General features: G+C 39.5%; 3 protein-coding genes across 4 annotated transcripts; 1 reads left to right on the forward strand and 2 right to left on the reverse strand.

Annotated features, from left to right (window-relative positions):
• Positions 1-576: 576 nt before the first annotated feature.
• On the forward strand, positions 577-3,026 carry LOC119077847 (probable proteasome inhibitor). Of its 2 annotated transcripts, none has more exons than XM_037185299.1 (5): positions 577-889; positions 1,926-1,994; positions 2,066-2,218; positions 2,281-2,563; positions 2,630-3,026. In XM_037185299.1, the coding sequence occupies exons 1-5, from the start codon at positions 878-880 to the stop codon at positions 2,902-2,904; spliced, it is 792 nt and encodes a 263-aa protein (XP_037041194.1). In that variant the 5' UTR covers positions 577-877; the 3' UTR covers positions 2,905-3,026. The 2 variants fall into 2 exon arrangements, with proteins under 2 accessions (XP_037041194.1, XP_037041109.1); XM_037185214.1 differs by lacking the exon at positions 577-889 and adding an exon at positions 1,721-1,857.
• Positions 3,024-12,702, reverse strand: LOC119078059 (fatty acid synthase-like). The gene is made up of 15 exons (XM_037185534.1): positions 12,489-12,702; positions 10,856-11,042; positions 10,676-10,802; positions 10,398-10,601; positions 10,052-10,347; positions 9,678-9,989; positions 8,771-9,523; positions 8,250-8,706; positions 7,955-8,184; positions 7,459-7,892; positions 6,388-7,401; positions 5,711-6,326; positions 5,027-5,651; positions 3,876-4,968; positions 3,024-3,806 (listed from the first exon to the last, which is right to left on the reverse strand). Exons 1-15 carry the CDS (start codon positions 12,648-12,650, stop codon positions 3,123-3,125), a joined length of 7,194 nt encoding a protein of 2,397 aa, XP_037041429.1. The 5' UTR covers positions 12,651-12,702; the 3' UTR covers positions 3,024-3,122.
• Positions 12,703-16,519: 3,817 nt separating this feature from the next.
• Positions 16,520-26,323, reverse strand: LOC119077681 (fatty acid synthase-like). Its single transcript, XM_037184983.1, has 15 exons — positions 25,919-26,323; positions 24,374-24,560; positions 24,187-24,313; positions 23,920-24,123; positions 23,562-23,857; positions 23,190-23,501; positions 22,277-23,029; positions 21,756-22,212; positions 21,461-21,690; positions 20,971-21,404; positions 19,900-20,913; positions 19,223-19,838; positions 18,539-19,163; positions 17,388-18,480; positions 16,520-17,318 (listed from the first exon to the last, which is right to left on the reverse strand). Exons 1-15 carry the CDS (start codon positions 26,078-26,080, stop codon positions 16,653-16,655), a joined length of 7,176 nt encoding a protein of 2,391 aa, XP_037040878.1. The 5' UTR covers positions 26,081-26,323; the 3' UTR covers positions 16,520-16,652.
• Positions 26,324-27,541: the final 1,218 nt, after the last annotated feature.

Genomic DNA, 27,541 nt, shown 5'->3' on the forward strand with positions numbered 1-27,541 from the left:
ATAATTTTCACTGTAAACAATCACTCTTCAAATTTGATCGATCACATTGCTTTGCATTTTCTCAAACGAATGCTGTAACAACTCATACAAATTCCATATCAACACTGCTTTGAGTGTTGTAATATCACATCAAACGGGTGCTGAAATAAGTCACTTTACAACACTAAAATGAGTGCTGAAAAGAGTCGTATTTCAATTCTAGGTGACACAAAACATACATCAGATGTGATTAGCTCCTGAAAGTGAAAGTTGATTTTTCTCTGGTTATTTGTGACCCGACGGTGACACTACGTTCTAACCACACCAGACACCCCACATATTTCATCTTTTCTTCTCTTGATGAACAAATAACTACTTTCTTCATGGCGTTCTGCAAATTCAAAATAAAAGGCGAAAAGCCTTTAATTGGATTAAAATCTGAAGTTTGCAAGACTTTTCAACCAAACAAAAATATTTTTTCGTCGACATTCCGAATTTTGTGATAATTTTTTCCATAAATTTTTGCATTTCCATTCCAATACATTTTAGGGCTCATTGTCTTCTTTAAATATTTTAATGAAATTTGCCTTTTTTTTACAATGATCTTTGATTTGTATTAAAAAGCATGTTGATATACATCCGGCGCAATTAGTCAAACTTTAAAATAATTTGCATTTATGAATTGGTGTCGATGTCGTTTATTTGATAAATATTTTAATTTGGTTCGTTTGTTTCGGTTCGTTTATGCATTCATTGCGATTTAGTCAACCGATTAAAATAGTGCTTCATTTATCAACAACATCAAACAAGAGAATATAGAAGACATACCAAGGACTGTTTGTATGGACAAGATACCAAAAAATTTCTGTTTTTTCCGTAATTCTCCTTCAACTATTCCATGCCATCAACAGTGAGTTTTAATTGTTTCATTATAGAACCATTTCTCCGATATTCTAAATTTTGTCTTTGCTTGTTCTTACATTTGCATGTAAAAAAGATACCTCACACGACTTATTACTTTGTTGTCTAACGGCCAGAAAATGCTTCATTACTGTCTTGCTCAAAACCGGTTTTTTGCATTTTCTGGACACAAGACAACAAAGTACCGTGCTGTCTTGCTGGGAAATTTTTTGTTGAGGGGTTTGGGATGCATTCCTCGACTTCGGCTCGAAATACAACATCCCCACACCCCTCAATGGAAAATGTTCCAGAAAGGCAGCTATGTACTATTGTCGTCTCATATTCTTTATTGTGACTTGAAGCTAATATTATTGTATATTATAAGACATTTTAGACCACAATTACCAATCTGTTACGTAGTAAGTCAAACATTAATTGAATTTACTACAATTAAAACAACTAGCTAAGTAAATAAGACTTAGTCTTATGTACCGATATTTACCGACTATTTCCTGCCTTGATGATGTTTAACTTGAAAAAATAACTTACATCAAAATTATGGACATTTGTTTTGAGATGCTATCGATTCGTGCAATGTTTTAATTTCTCAATGGCATTTTATTACAATGAACCGACTGAGCCAATAAATTGTTTTATTTGCCGTTGAATGATTATGTGTACTCTCCGCTCAAGGTACTCCTACTAGCTCTCTATACACATTCAAACAAACTATAACCTTACCATTAAAGTGGGTTTTTAGCATAGTTAATGCGCCACTGATCGAACCCACTCCACGCGATATATGTGCTCAATTACGCTCTGCAAATTTGACTCAGCTTGAGATTATAAAATCTTAAGGCGTGGAAATATTTTTCGTATTGTACGGTCGCGTCTCGATTGAGTGAAATGTTTAGCAAATATACGGATAAAATGTGGTGTGCTTCGTGTGTGATTCTATTGATCGGTGCATTTGCATGTGTAATGAAATTATGCGTTTGATTGAAACTAATAGATTTAACACTAAGTTACACAATATTCCCCAACAGATTACCAGTGCCGATGAAGCAGTGGAACCCGAACAATGTTATGGCCCACCACCTTTCGACTTTCGAACGGTAAAGTCTTAATTTCAAGTATATCCAGATTTTAATTGATAAATTGATAAACATTCCTATGCTGTGTAAAGAGCCCGGACAGTTGCTGCAAAAAACCAATTTTCAAAGCAGAAGTTCGTGATTGCTTGAAGACGGCACGTGAGGCCATACATAAACGTTATTATGAGGCGCCAGCCAAAAATAGTGAAATTAAAACCGACGCTGAAAACAGCGGCGATGTAGAGGTATCTAATAGACCTAACAAAAAATGTTCACACAGTGCGACTCACATTGAAATTATTTCCAGTGCTTGGCCACTTGTCTTTCCAGCGATGACATTTTCAAAGACGATAAAATCAACCGAGACGAATTGATTAAAGCTCTTGAAACGCAAACCGAAGATAAAGCGTGGACGTCTATTCATGCCGATGCGGTCGATAAGTGCATCGAAGTTTTAAAGCCGGATTTGAAAGAAATTGAAGCGGATAGTACTGCAGGGCGCAAGTGTAATCGCGTAGCTGTCTTGACGATGATCTGTTTAAATGGCCAATATTTCGCTAGGTGTCCGGAGACGCATTTCCAAAATGACAGTATGACCAATAATTGCGACTGGCATGTTCATCAGGTCAATGAAATTTCTTGTATTGCAATTACAGATCAAAATTGTAAGAAGTTCCAAGAGCATATTAAAACGTGTCCAATGCCTAGGGGAGGTCCATTTGGCCGTGGTTTTCCGGATAAAAAAGGTGGATTTGGTCCAGGATCTGGAGGACAATTTGGACGTGGACATTTTGGTCCTGGACGATTCGGCCCTGGGCAATTTGGTCCTGGACAGTTCGGCCCTGGACATTTCGGCCCTGGACATTTCGGCCCTGGACATTTCGGTAAGGGACCTGATTTCGCAACAGGAGACGTGTTCGGTTTCTTGTAATGTTTTACCACATTTTCGTGAATAAAAGCCTGAAGGAAAGACCAAACATTCATTTAATGTCATCGAATCCTATGGTCGCCTATAAAGGAAATAGAAATACAAAACAAACCTGGGCGACATAATAGCATTTCCGACGTTTTTATTTAGTAAACTTTAACCTTCCCTACAACTCACACATCTCTATAGTGAAAGACCATTTCTTAATGCGAAGAATTGATTTACAAGTCAGTTACATCGACCTCATTTTTACCCGACACAACGTATGTCAGGAAGTTTCTATCAGATTGCAAGTATGGATCGCAATCATTAATAACGTCAGCCAACTTTATATTATCTAGCATCGAAGAATGGTCACCCTCGATAAACTTCAATGTAACAGATCCTTCAGTGAACCGCGATAGTTCATAATCTTCGTCGATTTCAACAAATGCAACTTCAGTCGGCCGTATGAGTGTGATTGGGGATTTAATCTTCTGCACATGCTCGGTATCAAATTCAATTATAATCTTGATCCGATTGTATATGGCCTGAGCGATCGAACGCATATAATCTTCGGAGTATTCGACTTGTGACTTTCCAAACTGAATCATTTTGTCAACTTTTGCTTCCCATGTGGAACACTCTCGTAGTTTCAGCATAAGTTCGTCCGCATTCTCCAATGGGAAGAGGTTCTGTATGATGGCAACGATCAACGTTAACTCTATGAATTCGTCGGTTACATCTGAGCTGATGTGTTCGTAACTCAATTGCTTTAGGAAAACTGGTGAGCCATCGATTAGTACAACGCTTCCGGTCATTCCTGTGTCTTCCAGGATTCGAGCCAATTCCAGGGTTATGAGCGATCCGAACGAATAGCCCACCAAATAGAAAAATTCTTTTTTGTTGAAAATTTCCTTGACATGCTGGAAACAAAGCTCGCTTCAATGACTACGAAGATGAAAAGCTTAGAGCTATAATGAAAATGAACTTACACTGGCCAGACCATTTGCTATGTCTAGTATGGTCTTCATATCAATGGTGCTCGTCAATTGTAGAACGAAGGCTGGCAAATTAATACTGGACGCCACATTATGCCAAGACGCACCTGCAACGCCTTCCATACCGGGAACAATCACCATGCAAGAATCGAATTTTTCGGCAACATTTTTGGTCTGTAGTCGAAGGCATGGTTGTTTGCTATTTTTTTCGTCGCCAAGTGTGCGCAACAACAAATTCAAGCCGAAAGTTTTCTTTTCTCCAGCCAATTTTAACTTAACATTTTCGTGGCCTTCCTTAACCTGAGCATCCGAAAGCTCTTGGAGTCGGGCAAATGTTAACGAACGTAAGTCTTGTGGAGTCAAAAATATTTCAAATTCACGTTCCAGTGTCTGTTTCAACTCAACTGCCATCAAGGAATCCATTCCAACTTCTGACAGTGAGGCGGTCATTGAAATTTGCTTAATGTCCCGAATTCCCATAATGTTCAAAACACTGTCAATTACATTGCCTTTTCCACCTGAACCGACACGTTTCTCTGCAACGACCATGCTACCAACAATTGGCTCTTGCGTCGTCAGCAACACATCCAATTCTACTAAGCAAGATGAAATACGTTGCTGTAACGTACCACCAATTTCCATGTCTAATTTGTCTTCAGCCATATCAGCCACGAGTCCAACTTCTCCAACAGCTCCCCATTGAATAGCTTTGCCCGTCAATCCACATGCTACTCGTTGCTCAATGACACGTTCCATCACGGAGTTCGCCATTCCATAATTAGATTGCCCAGCGTTGCCACGACCGCAAGAAACACTGGAAAACACAACGAAGTGCCTTAGCTTTGGACACATTTTCCGGCTTAGCTGATCCAAATGCAATGTAGCGTCAGCTTTAGGCGCAAGACATTCAGCGAATTTCTGTGCGTTCTGATTCTCTAAAATATTGTCCCGTAGGACCACAGCCAAATTGAAAATGCCACCCACAGGGCCAAGACTTTGCGCAGCTCGTAACAGCTCCTCACACCCTTTTCTGGTTGATATATCTGAAGTGTTCACCATAACTTCGGCTCCGTATCCCTCCCAGATTCTAAAAAGAAAATATTTTTCGTTTTGTGCGGGATAAATTTTGATTTTCGCGAACTTACTTGATTCGGTATGATTGGTACGACTTAGTTATGCCTCGGCTTGAACTAATTACTAGTTTTCGTGCTCCACGTATGATCAACCAGTCAGCCAACTCTAAACCAAATCCTCCCAATCCACCGGGAATCACGTATACTAACTCTGGATCACAATGAACTCTTGGCAATACTTTCATTGGAACAGTAAATTTGGAGTAGGGGTCGTCACGAACTTTTAGGATTACTTTTCCCACATGTTTCCCGGTTGCCAAATAACGGAACGCTTTCTCGACATCCTGAACGTCGAATTCGGTCGCAAAGAGTGGCTGAATAATTCCAGAACGTAAGTCGGTCTCCACTAGCGCAAAGATACGTTGCAAAGTGTCGTCTGTAGCCGTAAACAGATTCTCGACCAAAACCGACCGGAATGAAATTTCTTTCAGAAAATCGCCCAGTCCGATTTTGGTATCGTTGGCCAAATCGAATTTTCCGATTTCCAGGAAAGTACCACCTCGACCCAAACATCTGATTGACGCGTGCAATTTGTCATCAGACAGCGAATTCAATACAAAGTCAACTCCTTTCCCATTTGTTTGGATTTTAATCATTTCCTCGAATGAGCAATCCCGAGAGTTACCAATGTTTGACTCTGCAATTCAATTTGTTATCAGACTTCGTCTACCCAAATGACATTCATTTTCGTATTACCTTTCAACTGAGGATAACACTCCATAATGAACTTTTTCTTTTCTGGATTAGACACCGTTGTAAAGACTTCTAGTCCATACGCAAATGCAACTCTGATAGCAGCTAGACCAATTCCACCACTACCCGCATGAATCAGAATCGAGTTGCCCTTCATTATGGGATTTGATGTAAAGAAAGCGGTGTAAACTGTTAGATATACCACCGGACATGTGGCGGCTTCCTTTAACGTCCATTCGTCAGGGACAATCCAGGTAAGATGTTTTTCTGGTATGACATGCGTTGCGAGTGATCCAGATATTACAGTTCCCATCACTCGTTTTCCACTCTGATTTACACCTGCAAATTCAAAGCCGAGAACGCATTCTTGCTGCAATCGATTGGTCCCGAACACTTCGATTGATAATCGCCCCGTAGCTAACATAATATCTCGGAAGTTGAGCGACGCATATTGAATATTGACCAGATTTTGCGTTTTCATAACGTCAATGGATCCCTCAATCCATTTCAACGTTGCCAAATCTCCCCTTTGCGATATGTTGGCGTAGCAATGATTTCGGTGAGACTTTTCATCGATTTTTTGTATGAGTTCCAAGTGTCTGTAACTGCCCCATTGCCCCTGGAAAATAGTACGAGTTAGAACGGTCACTTCACCACACAATTGTTTGCAATGACAATACATTTTTGAAGACGTTGATCGCCAATCCCAATTTTAATTGCTCTCTGTAGAATGGATCCTCCAAACTGAATGGAGGTGCGTGATCGTCATTTATGAACACACAACTAACACGATTGCCATTTGGCTCTTTACGAATGCAGTTTACAAGACCCATGATGCCGCTGTACGAATCACTTTCACTAACAACAATAGCCGGAGATTCTTTCATTGCGGTCTGTAATTTCTCTAGCCACTCCGAATCCCGTCCATCTACAAACACAACGACCGGATCCTCTTGAATTTTCTTCTGAATTTTCTGCAGGACTACCAGATTTTCCTCATCAGTTTGCATTACGGAAACCAATTGCAGACCAGATGGAGCTATTATATCGCTGCTGTTCAAATTTAAACTTTCCCGCGACACCAAATATCCGTTGTCGCTAAGACTGGTCAAACTGTTCTCCACAAATTCAGGGTTCGACAAACAGCGATATGCAATCACGAACGCGCAATTCTTCACAGAACTCAGATGTCCATCTTCTACGTGTATTTTACCGAGATCAATGTCCTGCGGCGTCAAGAACATCAAATCTGGTGTGACCAACGGAAGATCGCCTAATGCCACTTCGAACAGATTAATTATGGGACTGTTGCGATGTTTATCCACTTCCACAGCCTTTACTTTAAGTCTGGGATTATTTTCCAAAGCCAATTGGACGCAAACCCTAACAGCGTCTGATTTTGATAGTTTTGGAGACGGTAAATGTGAGATAAATTTGTACGTTTCCAGAACAGGAAAGCCTGGGGGTCTACGTCTGGCGACTGAGCTTGTGTGTACCCCGAATATTTCAATGCCACCGGAAATTAATATTCCAAGAGTCGGGCACACTTGTACTTCAAAGCATGGATCTTCTGGATCGAGATTGGCTGCCATTGTCATATGATCCTGTGCATTGATTCGCATTTTCTGAATCCTAGTCGGTAGTATAAGCGACCGCGAATCTTTACCAACTATGTGAATTTGGAGAAGACAATCCTGTTTGGAATAGCTCGTTAGTTACGTGAGCATAGGAAGGAAACAATAAGACGTTACCATGAAGGAGATCCAATTCAGATCCCATTTAACTTTTCCATACAATCCGTCTCCACGTGCCTGAGTAACCGATCTGAAGGCACCTGAATAGTGGTAACCTCTCAACCGTAATTCTTTATAAAAGTCGCGTTCTGTCATTAGTGGGAACTCAGAAGGCGGCAATGGACGAAGCTTTCTTAGCGGTAAAGGTTTTTTTACTTCAGTAATAAATCCAGTGACCACTGCCGTATTTCCCTCGTTTATTTCGAATCTGCCGGTACCAGTGTGAATGATAACTGAAAATTCAATTTCTTGACCTTTAGCCATAGAAGTAGCTCGCAAAAAGCGAATGTCTTCAAACTCTACGCTAACATCAACGAAATAAGGTCCCCGTATCTTAGCAAGTGTTTCCCAGACCATATGAAGATATGCAGTGGCCGGGAATAAGCAGCGACCTTAACAAAAGTTTTATGGATTCAGTTAATTGAAATTTCATTAATCTACGTCTAGAACACACCATCAATGGCGTGACCTCCTATAAAATCGAAATCTTGGTTCTGGAGGTTCACTTTCACCTTTCTCTCTGCACTCCGCGAAGTTTGTATCAGTTCGTATTTAGTGACGTACCAATCCTCACTATGCTCCCAACGTACTAGAGGCGAAATCATTGGTGTACCACGAGATACAGGATAATTGATTGGCGGATAGAGATTCTCGAAGGTCATGTTTAACCCGTTGAGGTACAGCCTGAAAGAACATTTATCGGATAAGTCAGTCAAGAATTGCATTCAAAACCTGATTCTCTGACTTACTTTCCCAATGCATTCAAGAAGAAGTTCAGATTGCTCTTATTCCCGCGCTGTGTCAGTGGTATGTGTGTGCCATTTGGCATTCCTTTCTTCATTATTGCTTGCAGCAATCCATGAGGCGCAAATTCGATCGTGATCGCATTCTCCGGCAACAAAGCCATCGTTTCTTCAAATAATACCGAACCCAGTAGGTTATTCGTGTGGTATTCGGGGGAACTGAATCGGTTCTCTTCTTGATCCCAGCGATTTTTCGGTATACTTGAGCTCAACCATTTTTCAGATCTTCTTTTCTGTTCGGGTATAACTTCCCTGAGCCTTTTTAGAAGTTTCGGTCCCATATCAGCAATATATCGCGAATGGTAGGCAATGTTTGAAGTAGCTACTTCTTTCGCAAACGTTCCTTCTCGTTTTAGTAAGTTTACGAAGGCCGAAATTTCTTCTTCGGGTCCGGATATGGTACCTACGGTACAATTTGACATTTTGTTATAGATCAGTTAAATCGCTTAGAAAAACGTGAAAGTTACTTGAATTGGACGCATTATGGCAAGCGACGTCTATCGTTGGTGGAACGATATTCTTAATTTGCTTGTAGCCTAGTCCCACCGCTGCCATTGACCCACGAATCTTTTCAATCTCCAAACTAGCCATACCACGGGAATATGCAGCTAGAACCATCTGGTCACCAGTCATGCAACCATCAGCATAAGCACATCCCAGTTCTCCAACCGAATGACCGATGAAGTAATCAGCAGATAAGTTCAATGCTCTCAAAACATCCACCAATGCCACTTGAATGGCGGCTATACCAACGAAGGAGTACAATATGTTGTCGAATGTCTTCGGATCTTGTGACGTAATGATTTGTATCAGATCCAAGTTGTATGGCTTGAGAGTCTCATGTGATCGTTGTATCGATGCTCTAAACAGCGGCAGTTCAAGTAACGACGTTCCCATTTCCGACCACTGAGACCCCATACCACTGAAAACCCACACAACTGGTCGCTTGAGTCCCGAAAAGTGCTGCATTTCCTTGTTAATACAGAAAGCGTTGGAATTTTGACAGTGTTCGTACAGTCCGAAACATCGGTACATGTATCCGACAGTATCTTGGCTTTGTGTGCTATGGATCAGGCTGACATATTCGGCATCTAAACTTCGCTGTTCCATGTCTTTGAAGAACACATCAATTGATTCTTCGGTACGACCCGACCAAATTACTAAACGAGGAATTTTGTCTTGAGGTGCACCATTATTCAGTTTTTCTTTGGAGTGTTGTCCTTTGAAAGGAAAGTAACTTTAAATTAAAAAAAAACTCGTCGTGTGATCCATAGACGTACTACGGTTCATAATTAATGATGTCTTTCTTTGTTGATAAATGAGTAACAAAAGGAAAGGACTTCACTAACGCAACAAGACCCGAACCATACTTACTAAGTAGTGTATGAGCATTTGCTCCGCCAAATCCGAAGGAATTGATAGCAACCAAACTTCCTTCAAGTTTTGTAGGCTCAGTGCATACCTTGAGACGACCTTCCTCCAATGCTTTGATTCCCGGTCTGTTTTTTGTAAAATTTATGTTTGGGGCTACTAATCCCTTTTCGAACGCCAGTATTACTTTAGCTACTGAGCAGGTACCTGACACAGATTCTGTATGTCCAATATTTGATTTTACAGATCCAACTAGGAGTGGAGTTTTACGTCCTTTACAAAATATGTTATCAATAGCGATACACTCCTCTGGATCTGTAATGAATAGTAGTCATTAAGGATATGTGCGTACATTCCATCAACGAACAAGCACATACCCCCTACAACAGTTCCAGTGCAGTGTGCTTCTAGATAAGATATCGACGATGGGTCCATTTGAATATCTTCGTAGAATTCAGTCAACAATTTCTCTTGCATCTTGCCTGAGGGATACGTAATGCCTTCCGGCTTGTAGCCATCGCAATTGGTTTTCGAATAAACTACGGTGGAGTAGATGCGCTTGGCTGCTTTAGCCTTTTGTAGGAGGAAAACGGATATAGCTTCTGAGCGTGTATAACCAGATGCATCGATATCGAATGGGCGACAATATCCATTCGGCGCTAGTACACCCAATCTGAAATGTAGATTTTCATTGCTGTCGCTTGCAAAGTGACATTGTCGTACCTTGCAAATTGTAATGTTACGTATGGATGCAGGCAGAGATTCCCTCCTCCAACAAGAGCGGCTTCACATTCTCCATTGCGAATTGCAGTAATTGCTATATCCAATGCGTAAAGGGAACTGCTGCACGCTGTGTCTATTACAAACGATGTCCCCGTCAACCCCAATGAATATGATATTCTGTTTGCTAACATAGCTTTGCTACATCTGTATCAGAAATGCAAGAACAGTCAACTTGACTCAAATAGACTCAAAAATTTACAGCATCAACTCCCACACACCCCGTTATTCCAAATCCACCGGTGCTAATTTTTTCATAAAACCAGGTTTTCTCCGATTCAGAGTAACATGCACCAATAAAGACACCAGTTTTCGTTTCACGTAACGTTTTCGGATGGATGCCAGCATCTATGTGAAATAATTATTTTCATTGATCCGAAGTTTCTGTTAGAAACTTATACCTAAGATGGCCTCGTAGGCTGTTTCAATCAGCAGTCGACATTGCGGATCCATGGTATGTGCTTGCTTGAAATGTACACCGAAAAATGTCGCGTCAAACTTATGCAGACCCTCGATTTTACCCGATCGTCTCGGAATTTCAGTATTGAAGTGTTTCCAGCGAACCTCTGCATCATCAACCATATCAATCTAACGGAAAAATTGTTCGAAGAATTAGAATCAAAGGAAACTTGGACACCATGAGAATAGTGAATGTGGCAACCATCGTGGAAGTGAAATAGTAATTTTTTTGTTACGGTGAACATCCAGTGTTAAGCAATTGAAATTAATGTCATTCCACAAAGTGGGTTCCACGTTCCACATACGTTCCATTGATTGTGGTAGCTGCCAAAACGAATTAGCTAAATATTGTAGTGTCGTCTCTTTTTAATTCAAATAAATTCGTTTCAAGTAAGACTCAGTAAATGCGTTGACCAATCAATGTTGAAGTTCACGTTTGTAATCACCCGCTACGTGAGAAACCAAATATTTCCGTTTACCGTGCTGTATAAATAGCCTCAATACAGACAACACACACTCTACGGATAATAGCGGCAGAGTCGAAATTTTGCTTGATTTTTGCAAGTGGTTCCAGGTGGTTCCGGGTGGTACCTGTGGTCCAATCGAAAAGTGATGTATGGAAGGTGCCCCTTATTTTTGATAATGTACAAGTCGTCCATAGATCATTTTGTCCAAAAACTTCAAATTTAGCCGATATAATTTTGGGTCATTTTGACTCTGCCGCTATTATCCGTAGAGTGTGTGTTGTTCGTATTGAGGCTATTTAGTGCTGTAGAAATTTGCACAAACTTGTATGGCACAAACGAGCGAATTTAGTTGAATTTTAAAGAAGGGCTCTCGGTAGCACCATCACCTTCGTCTCCATCATATCTTCCGTAGAAACGTTATCTACTGTTGCGGAGGGAACAAATAAGAATTCACAATTACAATACAATTCTCTTTATTCATTCCACTACATATACATCACCCGTGTTAAGACATTTACTTATGCATTGTATATTAAGGCTTGATTTCCACTTAACAAAAAAGTACACCGTGCGAGAGACAAAATTGTTTTTTTTTTCAATGTTAGCTTTGTACTTCTCAAGTCACTCTCCCACGGCTCTCACACGGAGTACATTTTGTTGAGTGGAAACCATACTTAACGTGGAAATAGTTGTGTAATCGTTGTAAATGTGACTTCTTTGTTTTCTCTCACTGTATCTCAAACATAAATTCATCGTTGATCTCAAAATTGGATTTAATCACAAAACGTCCGGGTCAGAGCACTTTTAAATTTAGGCCGGCTGGGGCAAACAATTATCTGGATCCGCCAGAGTAACCAATTCACTTTTATCAACGAACTCCAATAACAGGCACAAAAACAGATTTTTTTTTATTGATTATTTGGCCTCTTATTTTGTATGGAACGTCCATACTGTGGCTAATACTAACCTACAAAACTGAATTTATTATAGAATTTTAAACTATATTGCGTCGTGGAGGCCTCTTATTTAAATTATGTTTTTTTTGCCGGTTCTTGGACTGCGTTGATTTTACATTCAACTAACGAATCAACATTTGTAACACACGTACTTTGTTATAGAGATTTCTCTCAAACTCTGCAACATTTTTTGAATTTGGGAATTTTCCAGATATTCCAGTCACCACAATGTCATCATCAGGAGTTGCTGGAAAAATTCTTGAATGCAATTTTTGTTGCTGCATAACAGTAACGGTTTTCGGTGTCGGCGGCATTGTAATGAAGTTCGATTGTGATTTTGATAATCGACTTTTTCGCTCTAAAGTCCCAAGAGTTCCGTTTATTTGATGATCCAAAACTATACTCCACGGAACTTTAGACCAGAGTTTTTTCTTTTCAAATTTTTATCAATCAACAATATTTCCGTACTTTTTTAATTTTTACTCTTACACAACAATTTAAATGTTTATAGTACTTGATATAAGTGGATGTCTCCCTATAGGATCGAAGAACGACTGGATTTGTTTAACCAACATACAATGCTTTTATAATCCACGATGTTTTCATTTGTGATTAATTAACATCCAATTACATTAACATAATTTAAAACTAAAATTTCTTTAATTTTGTAGGAAACAAAAATAACTAACTGCGTGAAGCGAAGGGGTACATCAATCCTCTTGCTGTACAAACTCTAATTATTAGGATGGTAACGACGTTTGTGACTCCTTGCTACTTTCTTCACATTTTTTTTGAAGCAGCGTTTTTGTTTAGAAGCAGCATTTCTCAAACTTGCTTTGGCTCCTAATTCGATTTTTTCAGAGAGTGTGTTTGCTAAAGAGGCTATTGGGTAGACGTGTACTTTCTGTGGACAACAGAAGCTTATTCCTATTATTATTTAACTAGTATGGTGAACTTGAAACCCCTGCCCGGGCTTTTCCATTTAAACGAAATCGCATTATGTGCCAGTCTTATATATATGACACTACAGTTGTATATTGGCCTTGATTTAAGGTGATGTGGATAAACCTGACATCAAGTTTTTAAGTAAAATACTGGTTGCTAGGAATCTCGCGCCACGTCATTCACAATAATTCACATTTTGACACATTTTGTATAAGGAAGATGTCACTTTGTGAATTATTGTGAATGACGTGGCGCGAGATTCCTTAACACCAAAATACTTAACAATGATTGAAATGGATGGTTCTTCACGTGTGATTCCGACGTCGCCTTCGCGAAGTGTAAAGACTCTGGGTTCGGTTCCCAACTGTGCGCCAATTTTTATTTTCAATTACATGTCCAGTGCTACGTCACCACGAACCATTATGACTTACTCATAATATTTTTAGGTAGAGACTATTTACACCGTGTGCGAATAGTCTGTTCATAAGAAGTTTGCACTGTATGCAAATAGTCTCTTCATAATAAGTTTGACTATTTGCACACGGTGTAAGTAGTCTTAAAGTGTGTGGTGAGCCTATTCCTATTTTTATTGTGTTTTTTTAAGTGAATTTGTGTCCACCCAATGAGCTGTTGAATTTTTCTAGTTTTCTGTTATTTTCCAATAAGAAAAGTCGATGTAGCGCAGTCTTTCAGTTAGGTTTACTTATTCGCCAAATCTTTCGTGGATCGCGTCGGATCACATTCTCAATGGCTAATTTTCATTGATCAATTGCATAAATCAATTACCACAATTTGATTTTATCACAGACCCAATCAATTGAATTCGGATCATGTTTGACCACGAAACAATCGAGTCTATGATAAAATCAAATTTGACTTAACTGATCGATGTAATTGATCAGCGAAAATTAGCCATTGTGAATGTGATCCGATACGATCCTCGAAATATTTGGCGAATAAATAAACCTAACTGTAAGACTGAGCTACATTGACTTTTCTTATTGAAAAGTTACAGAAAACTAGGAATATTTTCATGGTCCGTTGCCAAATAAGCGTAACATTAAAAATATTAATGGTCCTATTGTAAGCATTAACGATGGAAGTACAATGATTACTTTAAAAGAAAGGACAGCTTACAGCTCAGCATAGTAAAACATTGACTAGTACTTTTTGAAAAACTGATGAAAACCCTTTGGGCGATCGAACATCGAACGGTTATATCGGTTCAGTTAAAATCGGTGTGAACAAGAAGTATAACTCTATGGGTTTGCAAGCCCCTAACGATAACATACTAGAAGACAACGATGTAGAGGAGTAATTAGTCATAGTGCTGCGTTGTCCTGCTGCAATAAAATAACAAATAGTAAATTGGCGGACTGATAATTTCGAGCAAATGCATTTATTTCGCGACTGTTTTGAAATTATCTCGTGTTCAACTCATTTCCAATTTTTTCCCTTTTATGCAACCCTTTTATGTGATATCCCCCTCGATACATCTGCACGAGTGACCATAATTCGTTCAGTGTTATTTAATAGGAAAATCATATGTGAAAATGTAACTTTTCAACGAAAACATAATATGAATTCATTACGGCGATTAGCATTTTGACCTATTCCACGGAACCTAATGTTAGATGCATGCCAATTGAGTTTTAAAAATAAAATAAATAAAATAATGCTAAACAGGCCTGCTCTGTCGGTCGTTGATTGGTACAATTATTTCAATGCCAACCGACCGGAGGAAGTCATGTCACACGATCAAAATTGAATATAGATTTTTTTAGTCACTATACGAGCAAGAGGCGGGTGAACGACATTCAGGCACTTGCTTTAAAATCTACTTGTGCACCTGCGTTACGAAAATTCTGCCGTCATTTACATTTTTTCAGAAAAATAGAAATTTTTTGTTCTAAAAAGTTAAGTCCCTTATGAAAATTACGGAACATTTTTTTTTTTTTGTTTACAATAACATTCTTAATCTAAATACAAAAAATGTCAAAAGCTCAACGTCCCATTGTCTGAAAATGGAGCATTTTCTTCAAAAACTCAAAAATTTCGCCTTTTATGATTTTTTCAGCCCAACATAATTAGTGTGTGAGTATACACAAAGAATAATAGCCAGTAGCATAACTTTAGGGTAATTTTTGATCACAATCAGACCTAAGAGTAATTATACCTAGAAGGAAATTTCGAACAAAATTACGTAAAATATGTGGTCCCAACATAAAATACGAAATGTTTATTGGTATGTGTGTTTGCCCTCTTAATTAAGAGGGCAAATTGAAATATCTATAGTGAAAAAACGTCAAAGCATACATGTGTTGGTGTAAAATTATACGAAATGTGTATCTTATACAAACTGATGTTGGGACCACATTTCGTCGTACAAATTTCCTCTCTAGGTATAATTACTCTAAGAATCAGACGTTTACGTCGTCCGTTGAACTCGAAATTATGAAAAGAATTTGGTGACCTTTTTGCTTCGTGCAACTTCCTGGCTTGCAACGCAATTTATCTGAGGTTTTTTTTTTACATGGGATGATAGTAAGTGTGTCCAGTACAACACCCCATAGTTGGCTTCGCGGATAAGTCCTGTTGCAAGCCAGCAGTACTGTACGAAAACTAACCATACTTTCATTGTTTACTCCCGAACGTGCAGTGGTACCGACCCGAGCCTATACTCTAATGATAGGTCTTTTAGAGGCGCACACTCACACAACATTTCAACTTTTAAGAATTCGCCTTTCTCGAGTTAATCCTATTAAAGTGTTTTCCCTACCCTTTGACATGCTATCAATTTTCACGTGTTCACTCCAAAAATGGGAAACTAACAGAAAAAACAAAAGATATCTATTTCTTAGAATTCTCTCTCAACAACCCAGTTGTCGTTCTTTTCGACATATATTCCGAATATATTTCGAAACGACCCAGTCATCATATTAGCATCTCACTGGTACATACCCGAGTAAAAATAAAAGTCTCAAAAGTTCGAAAAGAGACGTCTCACGGTCTCGAATCCTTTGTATTGTGAGACGTCTCTTTTTGAACTTTTGAGACTTTTATTTTTACTCGGGTAAGACCTAATGAATGAATGAATAAATGAATGAATGAACGTAGAAAGGCTTAAACGAAGGGGTCAATATTTTATCAACATTTTTCGAATAAAAAGTCATCGTACACTATCGTTAATCGTTACCTATTAAGGAAATAGAAATGCAAAAGAAACCTGCCCGACAAAGCAATTTCAAACGTAAATTTTATTTGGTACACTTAAACCTTACATACAACTCACATACCTTTTATATTAACGTAGTCTAAGAAAAGTCCATTTCTAATAGCAAAGAATCGATTGACGTCTCAATATTATCGGTCTACGTATTCTTACCAGACAAAACGTATGCCTGAAAGCTTCGATCGGACTGCAAGTATGGATCGCAATCGTTGATAATGTCAGCCAACTTTATATTATCCAGCATGGAGGTATGGTTGCCCTCAATGAATTTCAGTGTCACAGGACCGTCAGTGAACCGTGATAGTTCATAATCCTCTTCGATTTCGACAAAGGCAACTTCAGTCGGCCGTATGAGCGTGATCGGAGATTTGATCTTCTGCACATGTTCCGTGTCGAATTCAAAGACAATTTTCAGTCGATTGTACATGGCCTGAGTGATTGATCGCATATACTCCTCTGAGTATTCGGCTTGTGACTTTCCGAACTGAACCAGTTTGTCAACTTTTGCTTCCCATGTGGAACACTCTCGTAGTTTGAGCAAAAGTTCGTCTGGATTCTCCAACGGGAAGATGTTTTGAATGATGGCAATGATTAACATTAACTGAATGGATTCGTCTGTTACTTCCGAGCTGATGTGACCGTAACTCAGTTGCTTCAGGAAAACGGGTGCGCCATCGATCAGTACAACGCTTCCAGTCATTCCAGTCTCTTCCATGATTCGGGCCAATTCCAGAGTTATAAACGATCCGAACGAATAGCCCACCAAATAGAAAAATTCTTTTTTGTTGAAAATTTCTTTGACATGCTGGAAACAAAGCTCGCTTCAATGACTACGAAGATGAAAAGCTTAGAGCTATAATGAAAATGAACTTACAGTAGCCAGACCATTTGCTATGTCCGGTATGGTCTTCATATCAATGGTGCTCGTCAATTGTAGAACGAAGGCTGGTAAATTCATACTAGACGCCACTTTATGCCAAGACACGCCTGCAACGCCTTCAATGCCGGGAACAATTACCATGCAAGAATTGAATTTTTCGGCAATATTTTTTGTTCGAAGTCGAACGCATGGTTGTTTGCAGCTTTTTTCGTCGCCAAGGGTGCGCAACATCAAGTTCAAGCCGAAAGTTTTCTTCTCTCCAGCCAATTTCAACTTAACATTTTCGTGGCCTTCCTTAACCCGAGCATCTGAAAGCTCTTGAAGTCGGGCAAATGTTAACGAACGTAAGTCTTGTGGAGTCAAAAATATTTCAAATTCACGTTCCAGTGTCTGTTTCAACTCAACTGCCATCAAGGAATCCATTCCAACTTCTGACAGTGAGGCGGTCATTGAAATTTGCTTAATGTCCCGAATTCCCATAATGTTCAGAACGCTGTCAATTACATTGCCTTTTCCACCTGAACCGACACGTTTCTCTGCAACGACCATGCTACCAACAATTGGCTCTTGCGTCGTCAGCAACACATCCAATTCAACTAAACAAGATGAAATACGTTGCTGTAACGTACCACCAATTTCCATGTCTAATTTGTCTTCAGCCATATCAGCCACGAGTCCAACTTCTCCAACAGCTCCCCATTGAATAGCTTTGCCCGTCAATCCACATGCTACTCGTTGCTCAATGACACGTTCCATCACGGAGTTCGCCATTCCATAATTAGATTGTCCAGCGTTGCCACGACCGCAAGAAACACTGGAAAACACAACGAAGTGCCTTAGCTTTGGACACATTTTCCGGCTTAGCTGATCCAAATGCAATGTAGCGTCAGCTTTAGGCGCAAGACATTCAGCGAATTTCTGTGCATTCTGATTCTCTAAAATATTGTCCCGTAGGACCACAGCCAAATTGAAAATGCCACCCACTGGGCCAAGACTTTGCGCAGCTCGTAACAGCTCCTCACACCCTTTTCTGGTTGATATATCTGAAGTGTTCACCATAACTTCGGCTCCGTATCCCTCCCAGATTCTAAAACGAAAATATTTTTCGTTTTGTGCGGGAGAAATTTTGTTTTTCGCGAACTTACTTGATTCGGTATGATTGGTACGACTTAGTTATGCCTCGGCTTGAACTCATTACTAGTTTTCGTGCTCCACGTATGACCAACCAGTCAGCCAACTCTAAACCGAATCCTCCCAATCCACCGGGAATCACGTATACTAACTCTGGATCACAATGAACTCTTGGCAATACTTTCATTGGAACAGTAAATTTGGAGTAGGGGTCGTCACGGACTCTTAGGATTACTTTTCCGACATGTTTCCCGGTTGCCAAATAACGGAACGCTTTCTCGACATCCTGAACGTCGAATTCAGTCGCAAACAGTGGCTGAATAATTCCACAACGTAAATCTTTTTCCACAAGTGCATAGATACGGTGCAAAGTGTCATCACTAGCCGTAAACAGATTGTCGACCAAAACCGACCGGAAAGAAATTTCTTTCAGAAAATCGCCCAGTCCGATTTTGGTATCGTTGGCCAAATCAAATTTTCCGATTTCCAGGAAAGTACCCCCTCGACCCAAACATCTGATTGACGCGTGCAATTTGTCATCAGACAGCGAGTTCAACACAAAGTCAACTCCTTTCCCATTTGTTTGGAGTTTAATCATTTGCTCGAATGAGCAATCCCGAGAGTTACCAATGTTTGACTCTGCAATTCAATTTGTTATCAGACTTCGTCTACCCAAATGACATTCATTTTCGTATTACCTTTCAACTGAGGATAACACTCCATAATGAACTTTTTCTTTTCTGGATTAGACACCGTTGTAAAGACTTCTAGTCCATACGCAAATGCAACTCTGATAGCAGCTAGACCAATTCCACCACTACCCGCATGAATCAGAATCGAGTTGCCCTTCATTATGGGATTTGATGTAAAGAAAGCAGTGTAAACTGTTAGATATACCACCGGACATGTGGCGGCTTCCCTTAGCGTCCATTTATCAGGGACAATCCAGGTAAGATGCTTTTGTGGAATGATATGCGTTGCGAGTGATCCAGAGATTACAGTTCCCATCACTCGTTTACCACTCTGATTTACACCTGCAAATTCAAAGCCGAGAACGCATTCTTGCTCCAATCGATTGCTCCCGAATACTTCGACTGCTAATCGTCCCGTAGCTAACATTACATCTCGGAAGTTCAGCGACGCATATTGAATATTGACCAGATTTTGCGTTTTCATAACGTCAATGGATCCCTCAATCCACGTCAACGTAGACAAATCGCCTCTTTGTAATACGTTGGCATAGCAATGATTTCGGTGAGACTTTTCATTGATTTTTTGTATGAGTTCCAAGTGTCTGTAACTGCCCCATTGCCCCTGGAAAATAGTACGAGTTAGAACGATCACTTCACCACACAATTGTTTGCAATGACAATACATTTTTGAAGACGTTGATCGCCAATCCCAATTTTAATTGCTCTCTGTAGAATGGATCCTCCAAACTGAATGGAGGTGCGTGATCGTCATTTATGAACACACAACTAACACGATTGCCATTTGGCTCTTTACGAATGCAGTTTACAAGACCCATGATGCCGCTGTACGAATCACTTTCACTAACAACAATAGCCGGAGATTCTTTCATTGCGGTCTGTAATTTCTCTAGCCACTCCGAATCCCGTCCATCTACAAACACAACGACCGGATCCTCTTGAATTTTCTTCTGAATTTTCTGCAGGACTACCAGATTTTCCTCATCAGTTTGTATTACGGAAACCAATTGCAGACCAGATGGAGCTATTATGTCGCTGCTGTTCAAATTTAAACTTTCCCGTGACACCAAATATCCATTGTCGCTAAGGCTGGTCAAACTGTTCTCCACAAATTCGGGATTCGACAAACAGCGATATGCAATCACGAACGCGCAATTCTTCACAGAACTCAGATGTCCATCTTCTACGTGTATTTTACCGAGATCAATGTCCTGCGGCGTCAAGAACATCAAATCTGATGTGACCAACGGAAGATCGCCTAATGCCACTTCGAACAGATTAATTATGGGACTGTTGCGATGTTTATCCACTTCCACAGCCTTTACTTTAAGTCTGGGATTATTTTCCAAAGCCAATTGGACGCAAACCCTAACAGCGTCTGATTTTGATAGTTTTGGAGACGGTAAATGTGAGATAAATTTGTACGTTTCCAGAACAGGAAAGCCTGGCGGTTTACGTCTGGAAACTGGACTTGTGTGAACCCCGAATATTTCAATGCCACCGGAAATTAATATTCCAAGAGTCGGGCACACTTGTACTTCAAAGCATGGATCTTCTGGATCGAGATTGGCTGCCATTGTCATATGATCCTGTGCATTGATTCGCATTTTCTGAATCCTAGTCGGTAGTATAAGCGACCGCGAGTCTTTACCAATTATGTGAATTTGGAGAAGACAGTCCTGTTCGGAATTGCTCGTTAGTTACATGTGCATAGGAAGAAAACGGTGTGACGTTACCATGAAAGAGATCCAATTCAGATCCCATTTAACCTTTCCATACAATCCATCTCCACGTGCCTGAGTAACCGATCTGAAGGCACCTGAATAGTGGTAACCTCTCAACCGTAATTCTTTGTAAAAATCACGTTCTGTCATTAGTGGGAACTCAGACGACTGTAATGGACGAAGTGTTGTTAGGGGTAACGGCTTTGTGATTTCGGTAATAAATCCAGTGACCACTGCCGTATTTCCTTCGTTTATTTCGAATCTGCCAGTGCCGGTGTGAATCATAATTGTAAATTCAATTTCTTGACCTTTAGCCATAGAAGTAGCTCGCAAAAAGCGAATGTCTTCAAACTCTACGCTGACATCAAAGAAAATCGGTCCCCGTATCATAGCAAGTGTTTCCCAGACCAGCTGAAGATATGCAGTGGCAGGGAATAGGCAGCGACCTTAACAAAAAAATTATAAATTTCTTCAACTAATCGAACCTGCATGTAGAACCTACCATCAACGACGTGACCAGCTATAAAATCGAAATCCTGATCTTGAAGGCTCACCTTCACTTTTCGCTCTGCACTACGCGTAGATCGTTGCAATTCGAATTTTGTGACGAACCAATCCTCACTGTGCTCCCAACGTACTAGAGGCGAAATCATTGGTGTACCACGAGATACAGGATAATTGATTGGCGGATAGAGATTCTCGAAGGTCATGTTTAACCCGTTAAGGTACAGCCTGAAAGAACATTTATCGGATAAGTCAGTCAAGAATTGCATTCAAAACCTGATTCTCTGACTTACTTTCCCAATGCATTCAAGAAGAAGTTCAGATTGCTCTTATTTCCGCGCTGTGTCAGTGGTATGTGTGTGCCATTTGGCATTCCTTTCTTCATTATTGCTTGCAGCAATCCATGAGGCGCAAATTCGATCGTGATCGCATTCTCCGGCAACAAAGCCATCGTTTCTTCAAATAATACCGAACCCAGTAGGTTATTCGTATGGTATTCGGGGGAACTGAATCGGTTCTCTTCTTGATCCCAGCGATTTTTCGGTATACTTGAGCTCAACCATTTTTCGGATTTCCTCTTGGGTTCGGGTAGAACTTCCCTGAGTCTTTTTAAAAGTTTTGGTCCCATATCAGCAATGTATCGCGAATGGTAAGCAATGTTTGAACTAGCTACTTCTTTCGCAAACGTTCCCTGTCTTTTCAGGAAGTTTACGAAAGCCGAAACTTCTTCTTCGGGTCCGGATATGGTACCTACGGTACAATTTGACATTTTGTTATAGATCAGTTAAATCGCTGACAAAATAGTGAGAGTTACTTGAATTGGACGCATTATGGCAAGCGACTTCTATCGTCGGGGGAACGATATTCTTAATTTGCTTGTAGCCTAGTCCCACCGCTGCCATTGACCCACGAATCTTTTCAGTCTCCAAACTAGCCATACCACGGGAATATGCAGCTAGAACCATCTGGTCACCAGTCATGCAACCATCAGCATAAGCACATCCCAGTTCTCCAACCGAATGACCGATGAAGTAATCAGCAGATAAGTTCAATGCTCTCAAAACATCCACCAATGCCACTTGAATGGCGGCTATACCAACGAAGGAATACAATATGTTGTCGAATGTCTTCGGATCTTGTGACGTAATGATTTGTATCAGATCCAAGTTGTATGGCTTGAGAGTCTCATGTGATCGTTGTATCGATGCTCTAAACAACGGCAGTTCAAGTAACGACGTTCCCATTTCCGACCATTGAGACCCCATGCCACTGAAAACCCACACAATTGGTCGCTTGAGTCCAGAAAAGTGCTGCATTTCCTTGTTAATGCAGAAAGCGTTGGAATTTTGACAGTGTTCGTACAGTCCGAAACATCGGTACATGTAACCGGCTGTGTCGTGGCTTTGTGTACTGTGGATAAGGCTCACATGTTCGGCATCTAGACTTCGTTGTTCCATTTCTTTGAAGAACACATCAATTGCTTCTTCGGTACGACCCGACCAAATTACTAAACGAGGAATTTTGTCTTGAGGTGCGCCATTGTTCAGTTTTTCTTTGGAGTGTCGTCCTTTGAAAGGAAAGTAAATCTAGATAAGAACCTCGCCGTGTTCATCCATAGACGTGCTACGGTTCGTAATTAATGATGACTTCCTTTGTTGATAAATGAGTAACAAAAGGAAAGGACTTCACTAACGCAACAAGGCCGAACCCGTTCTTTGAGTACTTACTAAGTAGTGTATGAGCATTTGCTCCGCCAAATCCGAAAGAATTGATAGCAACCAAACTTCCTTCAAGTTTTGTGGGTTCGGTGCATACCTTCAGCCGACCTTCTTCCAATGCTTTGATTCCCGGTCTATTTTTTGTGAAATTTATGTTTGGGGCTACTAATCCTTTCTCGAACGCCAGTATTACTTTAGCTACTGAGCAGGTACCTGAGCTCGATTCAGAATGGCCAATATTGGATTTTACAGATCCAACTAAAAGTGGAGTTTTACGTCCTTTACAAAATACTTTATCAACAGCGATACACTCCTCGGGATCTGTAATGAATACTCATCATTGTATTTATGCGCACATTCCATCAATGAACAAGCACATACCCCCTACAAAAGTTCCAGTACTGTGAGCTTCTACATAGGAAACCGACGACGGATCCATTTGAATATCTTCGTAGAATTCACTCAACAATTTCTCTTGCATCTTTCCTGACGGATACGTAATGCCTTCGGGCTTATATCCATCACAATTGGTTTTGGAATATAGTACCGTAGAATAGATGCGCTTGGCTACTTTGGCCTTTTGTAGAAGTAGAACACATATAGCTTCCGAGCGCGTGTAACCGCATGCATCGATATCGAATGGGCGACAGTATCCGTTCGGTGCTAGTACCCCCAATCTAAAATATAGATTTTCATTGAGGAACGTACTGTAGCCTCTCGCAAAAAGACATTATAGAACCTTGCAAACTGTAGTGTTACGTATGGATGCATGCAAAGATTAGCTCCTCCGACTATGGCGGCTTCACATTCTCCATTGCGAATTGCTGTAAATGCATTATCCAATGCGTACAGAGAACTGCTACAAGCTGTGTCTATTAAAAACGATGGTCCCGTCAACCCCAACGAATAAGATATTCTGTTTGCTAACATAGCCCTGCTGCACCTGAATCACAAATAGTAAAAGAGTAAATCGAATTAACTGTGAACAGAAGATGCTCCCACACACCCCGTTATTCCAAATCCACCAGAACTAATTTTTTCATAAAACCAAGTTTTCTCCGATTCAGAGAAACATGCACCAATAAAGACACCAGTTTTCGTTTCACGCAATGTTTTCGGATGGATGCCAGCATCTGTGTGAAATATGATTATTTCCATTGACACTCTCAATATAGAAAAGAAGACTGTCAGACCTATGACCGCCTCGTAGGCTGTTTCAATCAACAGTCGACATTGAGGATCCATGGTATGTGCTTGCTTGAAATGTACACCGAAAAATGTCGCATCAAACTTTTGCAGATCATCGATTTTACCCATTCGTCTCGGAATTTCAAGATTAAAGTGCTTCCATCGAACTTCTGCGTCATCAACCATATCAATCTAACGGAAAAGTCATACAAATAGATGTTGAGGTATTAAAGGCTAAATAGTCTGGTTTCTTATGTCGAAAAAAAGCGTTCTGCTCGATTCAGAACTTTTTTCATTTTTGACGATTTTTGGAGCCAGACTTTCCTAATTACATTTTTTTTGGATGTTTTGAACCGGTAAAAACCGGTTTTCGTGTAAAACTTAAAAGTGAAATATCTCGGTCAAAACTAAATATTTTCTTATAATTGGATACTGAGTAGTGATGAGATTTTAGGAACTGACCTCTGCAGAGCTTAAACTATCCTTAAAAACAAAATACAATTGAAAAAAAAACTGATTGAAGCTCACTTTATCCTTGAGTTCTAGCGTTGGGAACACGTGGGAGCAGTTAGAGAACATTCAGAAATTGTCATATTGTGGGGAATCATTCAAAGACACTTTGCTCTAGTAATTCATTCGGTTAAAATGATAAAAAAACATTCGAAAAGTTCAGGTAATTTCTCATTTTATTTAGAGAAAAATGTCTGTGGGAAGGAGGGTGCTTCATAGCGATATATCTCAAGTTCTTCTGATACGTACAAGCTCAGCCGGCTAGATCTGAAAGTACTAGTCACCAGCTTTCCAACGCGCCCCTAACGTCACATTTTTTTTAGAACTGGAGCGATTTTAGGTATTGAGCCTGAAAGGTTGGTTCAATTCCGGTCAAACCATAAAATATTCAGTTTTGACCGAGATATTTCACTTTTAAGTTTTACCTCAAAACCGGTTGTTACCGGTATTTACCGGCTCAAAACACAAAAAAAAAATAGTTAGGAAAGTTTGGCCCCCCAATCATATCCAATCGTCAAAAATCAAAAAAGTTATTTGATTTTTTTACTATCGGTAAAATTTCAAAATGCAGCATCTCAATTCACAATATTTTCGTGTCTGAATGCTTAGATATATTTAGTGAACTAGTGGAGTGCATCAAAAGTAAATTTTTCATTAAAGTATATTTTAACGCGATGAAAGTTAATATTTCTCTCAATTTTCTCCGTAAATTCGCTGAAAATACAAATTTTGAAGTATCAAATCAAACCCAAACCAAACGCAGCGTTGTATAATGTAATATCAGAGTCCGTTGAAGTTTGTTTTTCTATTCGTTTGTTCATCTAGTGATTCAGCCAAAAATCAAACTCTGAAGCGCAAAAAAAATTGTTCTCGGTCTGGTGCCACTATTTATTAAATTCTAAGAACCAAACTGTAGCAACTCTATGTCAGCGAGCATTAACTGTAGCTCAATGAATTTTGACAACGGACAATTAAAATTCCTAAAAACGACTAAGCAAGTCCTAATCACTTAAATTACACTAACAAACCAACACACGTACTTTGTTATAGAGATTTCTCTCAAACTCTGCAATATTCTTTGAATTTGGGAATTTCCCAGCTATTCCAGTCACCACTATGTCATCATCGGGAGTTAATGGAAAAGGTCTTGAATGAAACTTTTGCTGCTGCATAACAGTGGCGGTTTTCGGAGTCGGCGTCATTGTAAGGATATTTTCTAACGATTTCGATTACAAATTTATTGATAAATATCGCACTCAGTCCAAAGTTATTGGTTTTTTTTTGGTGATCCAAAACAATTCTTCACAGAATTTTATGGCAGAAATTGTCTTTTAAAATTCGTTTAATTCACAATTTTCTTTCACTTATCATTTTAACTCTTAGACCAGAAATTTATAGCTATAGCACTAGCTTTAAGTGAATGCCTCCCTTCGACGGATGGAAGAACGACTGAAGTTTTTTACTCAATATACAATGCTTTTATAATCTGCGTTCCGTTCGATTCTTTTGCGAATTATTAATATTATTTTAATATTACCATTATTTAAATCGGAAAGCTTTTGCAGGAAACAAAAACCTATGCTAAAAGCGAGGAGGCATTTACTTGATTCGCATGATTTACACGAAAATTTTACCAGATATCGTTGAAATTGTCCTTTAATTTACACGAGCTTTATATCCTTTATGTTACTCTCCAATTTATTGTATTCTAATTTGGATAAACCCAACACACATCAAGCATGAGTACTGAAGCAGGACAGTGTATCAAACAAATTTTGGCACTGTAAAAAAATCTAGAAAATTTTTTTATACAAAATAGTAGAACTATCTGTGGTAGCTGTCACTCGAAGCACTTTTGCTTGAAGTGCGTTGATAAACCGCAAAGAGATTTATATTTCGCTTAAATCAACGAAAGAGTGTGTAGCCCCTTTGACCTGAAATGCATTCACTAAAAGTTCATTATCGAGGTTTATGCCTTTCCATAATATATTTGTGGTGTCGTAGTTGTTATATCAGCTAGAATGTAAAAATGTGATATAAAACGTGACATAACGTATAAGCAGAAATGGATGAAGATAAGTTGCTATAGGCATAGTATCTCACTGCACCGACCAACGAAAAAGTCATAAACATGATGAAGTAATTTTCTTGTAGGTCTGTTCCTGAACATCTGCCACTTTGCAATGCAGATTTTTTTGGGAAAAATTTTGGTTGTTTTCAGTCAAATTTCCTTTGGTAAAAATTATTGGTGAGATGATGAAAGCGTCAACTCTAGCGATATCATTCATTTCAGAAATTGTACTTCAAAAAGACTGCGTCAGACTTTTCTCGTAGAGATTTTTGTTGGGATAGATCTTAATAAGGTAATTCAGAATTATACCAGAATCAGTGGAGGTATAAGTACAAGTATACATACAAGTATATAGTATCATATGAATGAATTGCTAGCACTACTAGACTACTAGCCTCTAGCAGAATGTTGCAAGAACAGAAATAGGCGTATTGTGTACTGCAAAACGAATGTTAAAACTAAGCCAGATTTGCTTGTAGATAGAGCATAACTCAATGAGCATACCAAGTAAAAGATTCGGTAATTATGATTGTCGGTCCCCGGACTTGGCAGCTTATCTTTTTCTTTTGAAATCTAGTTCTCAAAATACGTA

Source organism: Bradysia coprophila, chromosome II, assembly GCF_014529535.1.
Source record: "Bradysia coprophila strain Holo2 chromosome II, BU_Bcop_v1, whole genome shotgun sequence".
NCBI lineage: Eukaryota > Metazoa > Arthropoda > Insecta > Diptera > Sciaridae > Bradysia > Bradysia coprophila.

Excerpts from the sequence above, each read along its gene's own strand:
- LOC119077847 (XM_037185214.1), top strand. The coding sequence starts at position 1,786 with ATGTTTAGCAAATATACGGATAAAATGTGGTGTGCTTCGTGTGTGATT. Across the intron at positions 1,995-2,065 it reads CACCTTTCGACTTTCGAACG|AGCCCGGACAGTTGCTGCAA; the intron begins GTAAAGTCTTAA and ends TGCTGTGTAAAG. Across the intron at positions 2,219-2,280 it reads AAAACAGCGGCGATGTAGAG|TGCTTGGCCACTTGTCTTTC; the intron begins GTATCTAATAGA and ends AATTATTTCCAG.
- LOC119077681 (XM_037184983.1), bottom strand. The coding sequence starts at position 26,080 with ATGACGCCGACTCCGAAAACCGCCACTGTTATGCAGCAGCAAAAGTTT. Across the intron at positions 21,691-21,755 it reads TTCTTGAATGCATTGGGAAA|GCTGTACCTTAACGGGTTAA; the intron begins GTAAGTCAGAGA and ends ATGTTCTTTCAG. Across the intron at positions 18,481-18,538 it reads TACCAATCATACCGAATCAA|AATCTGGGAGGGATACGGAG; the intron begins GTAAGTTCGCGA and ends TTTTCGTTTTAG.
- LOC119078059 (XM_037185534.1), bottom strand. The coding sequence starts at position 12,650 with ATGCCGCCGACACCGAAAACCGTTACTGTTATGCAGCAACAAAAATTG. Across the intron at positions 11,043-12,488 it reads AGAGAAATCTCTATAACAAA|ATTGATATGGTTGATGATGC; the intron begins GTACGTGTGTTA and ends TTTTTCCGTTAG. Across the intron at positions 9,524-9,677 it reads AAATGCTCATACACTACTTA|GACAACACTCCAAAGAAAAA; the intron begins GTAAGTATGGTT and ends TTCCTTTCAAAG.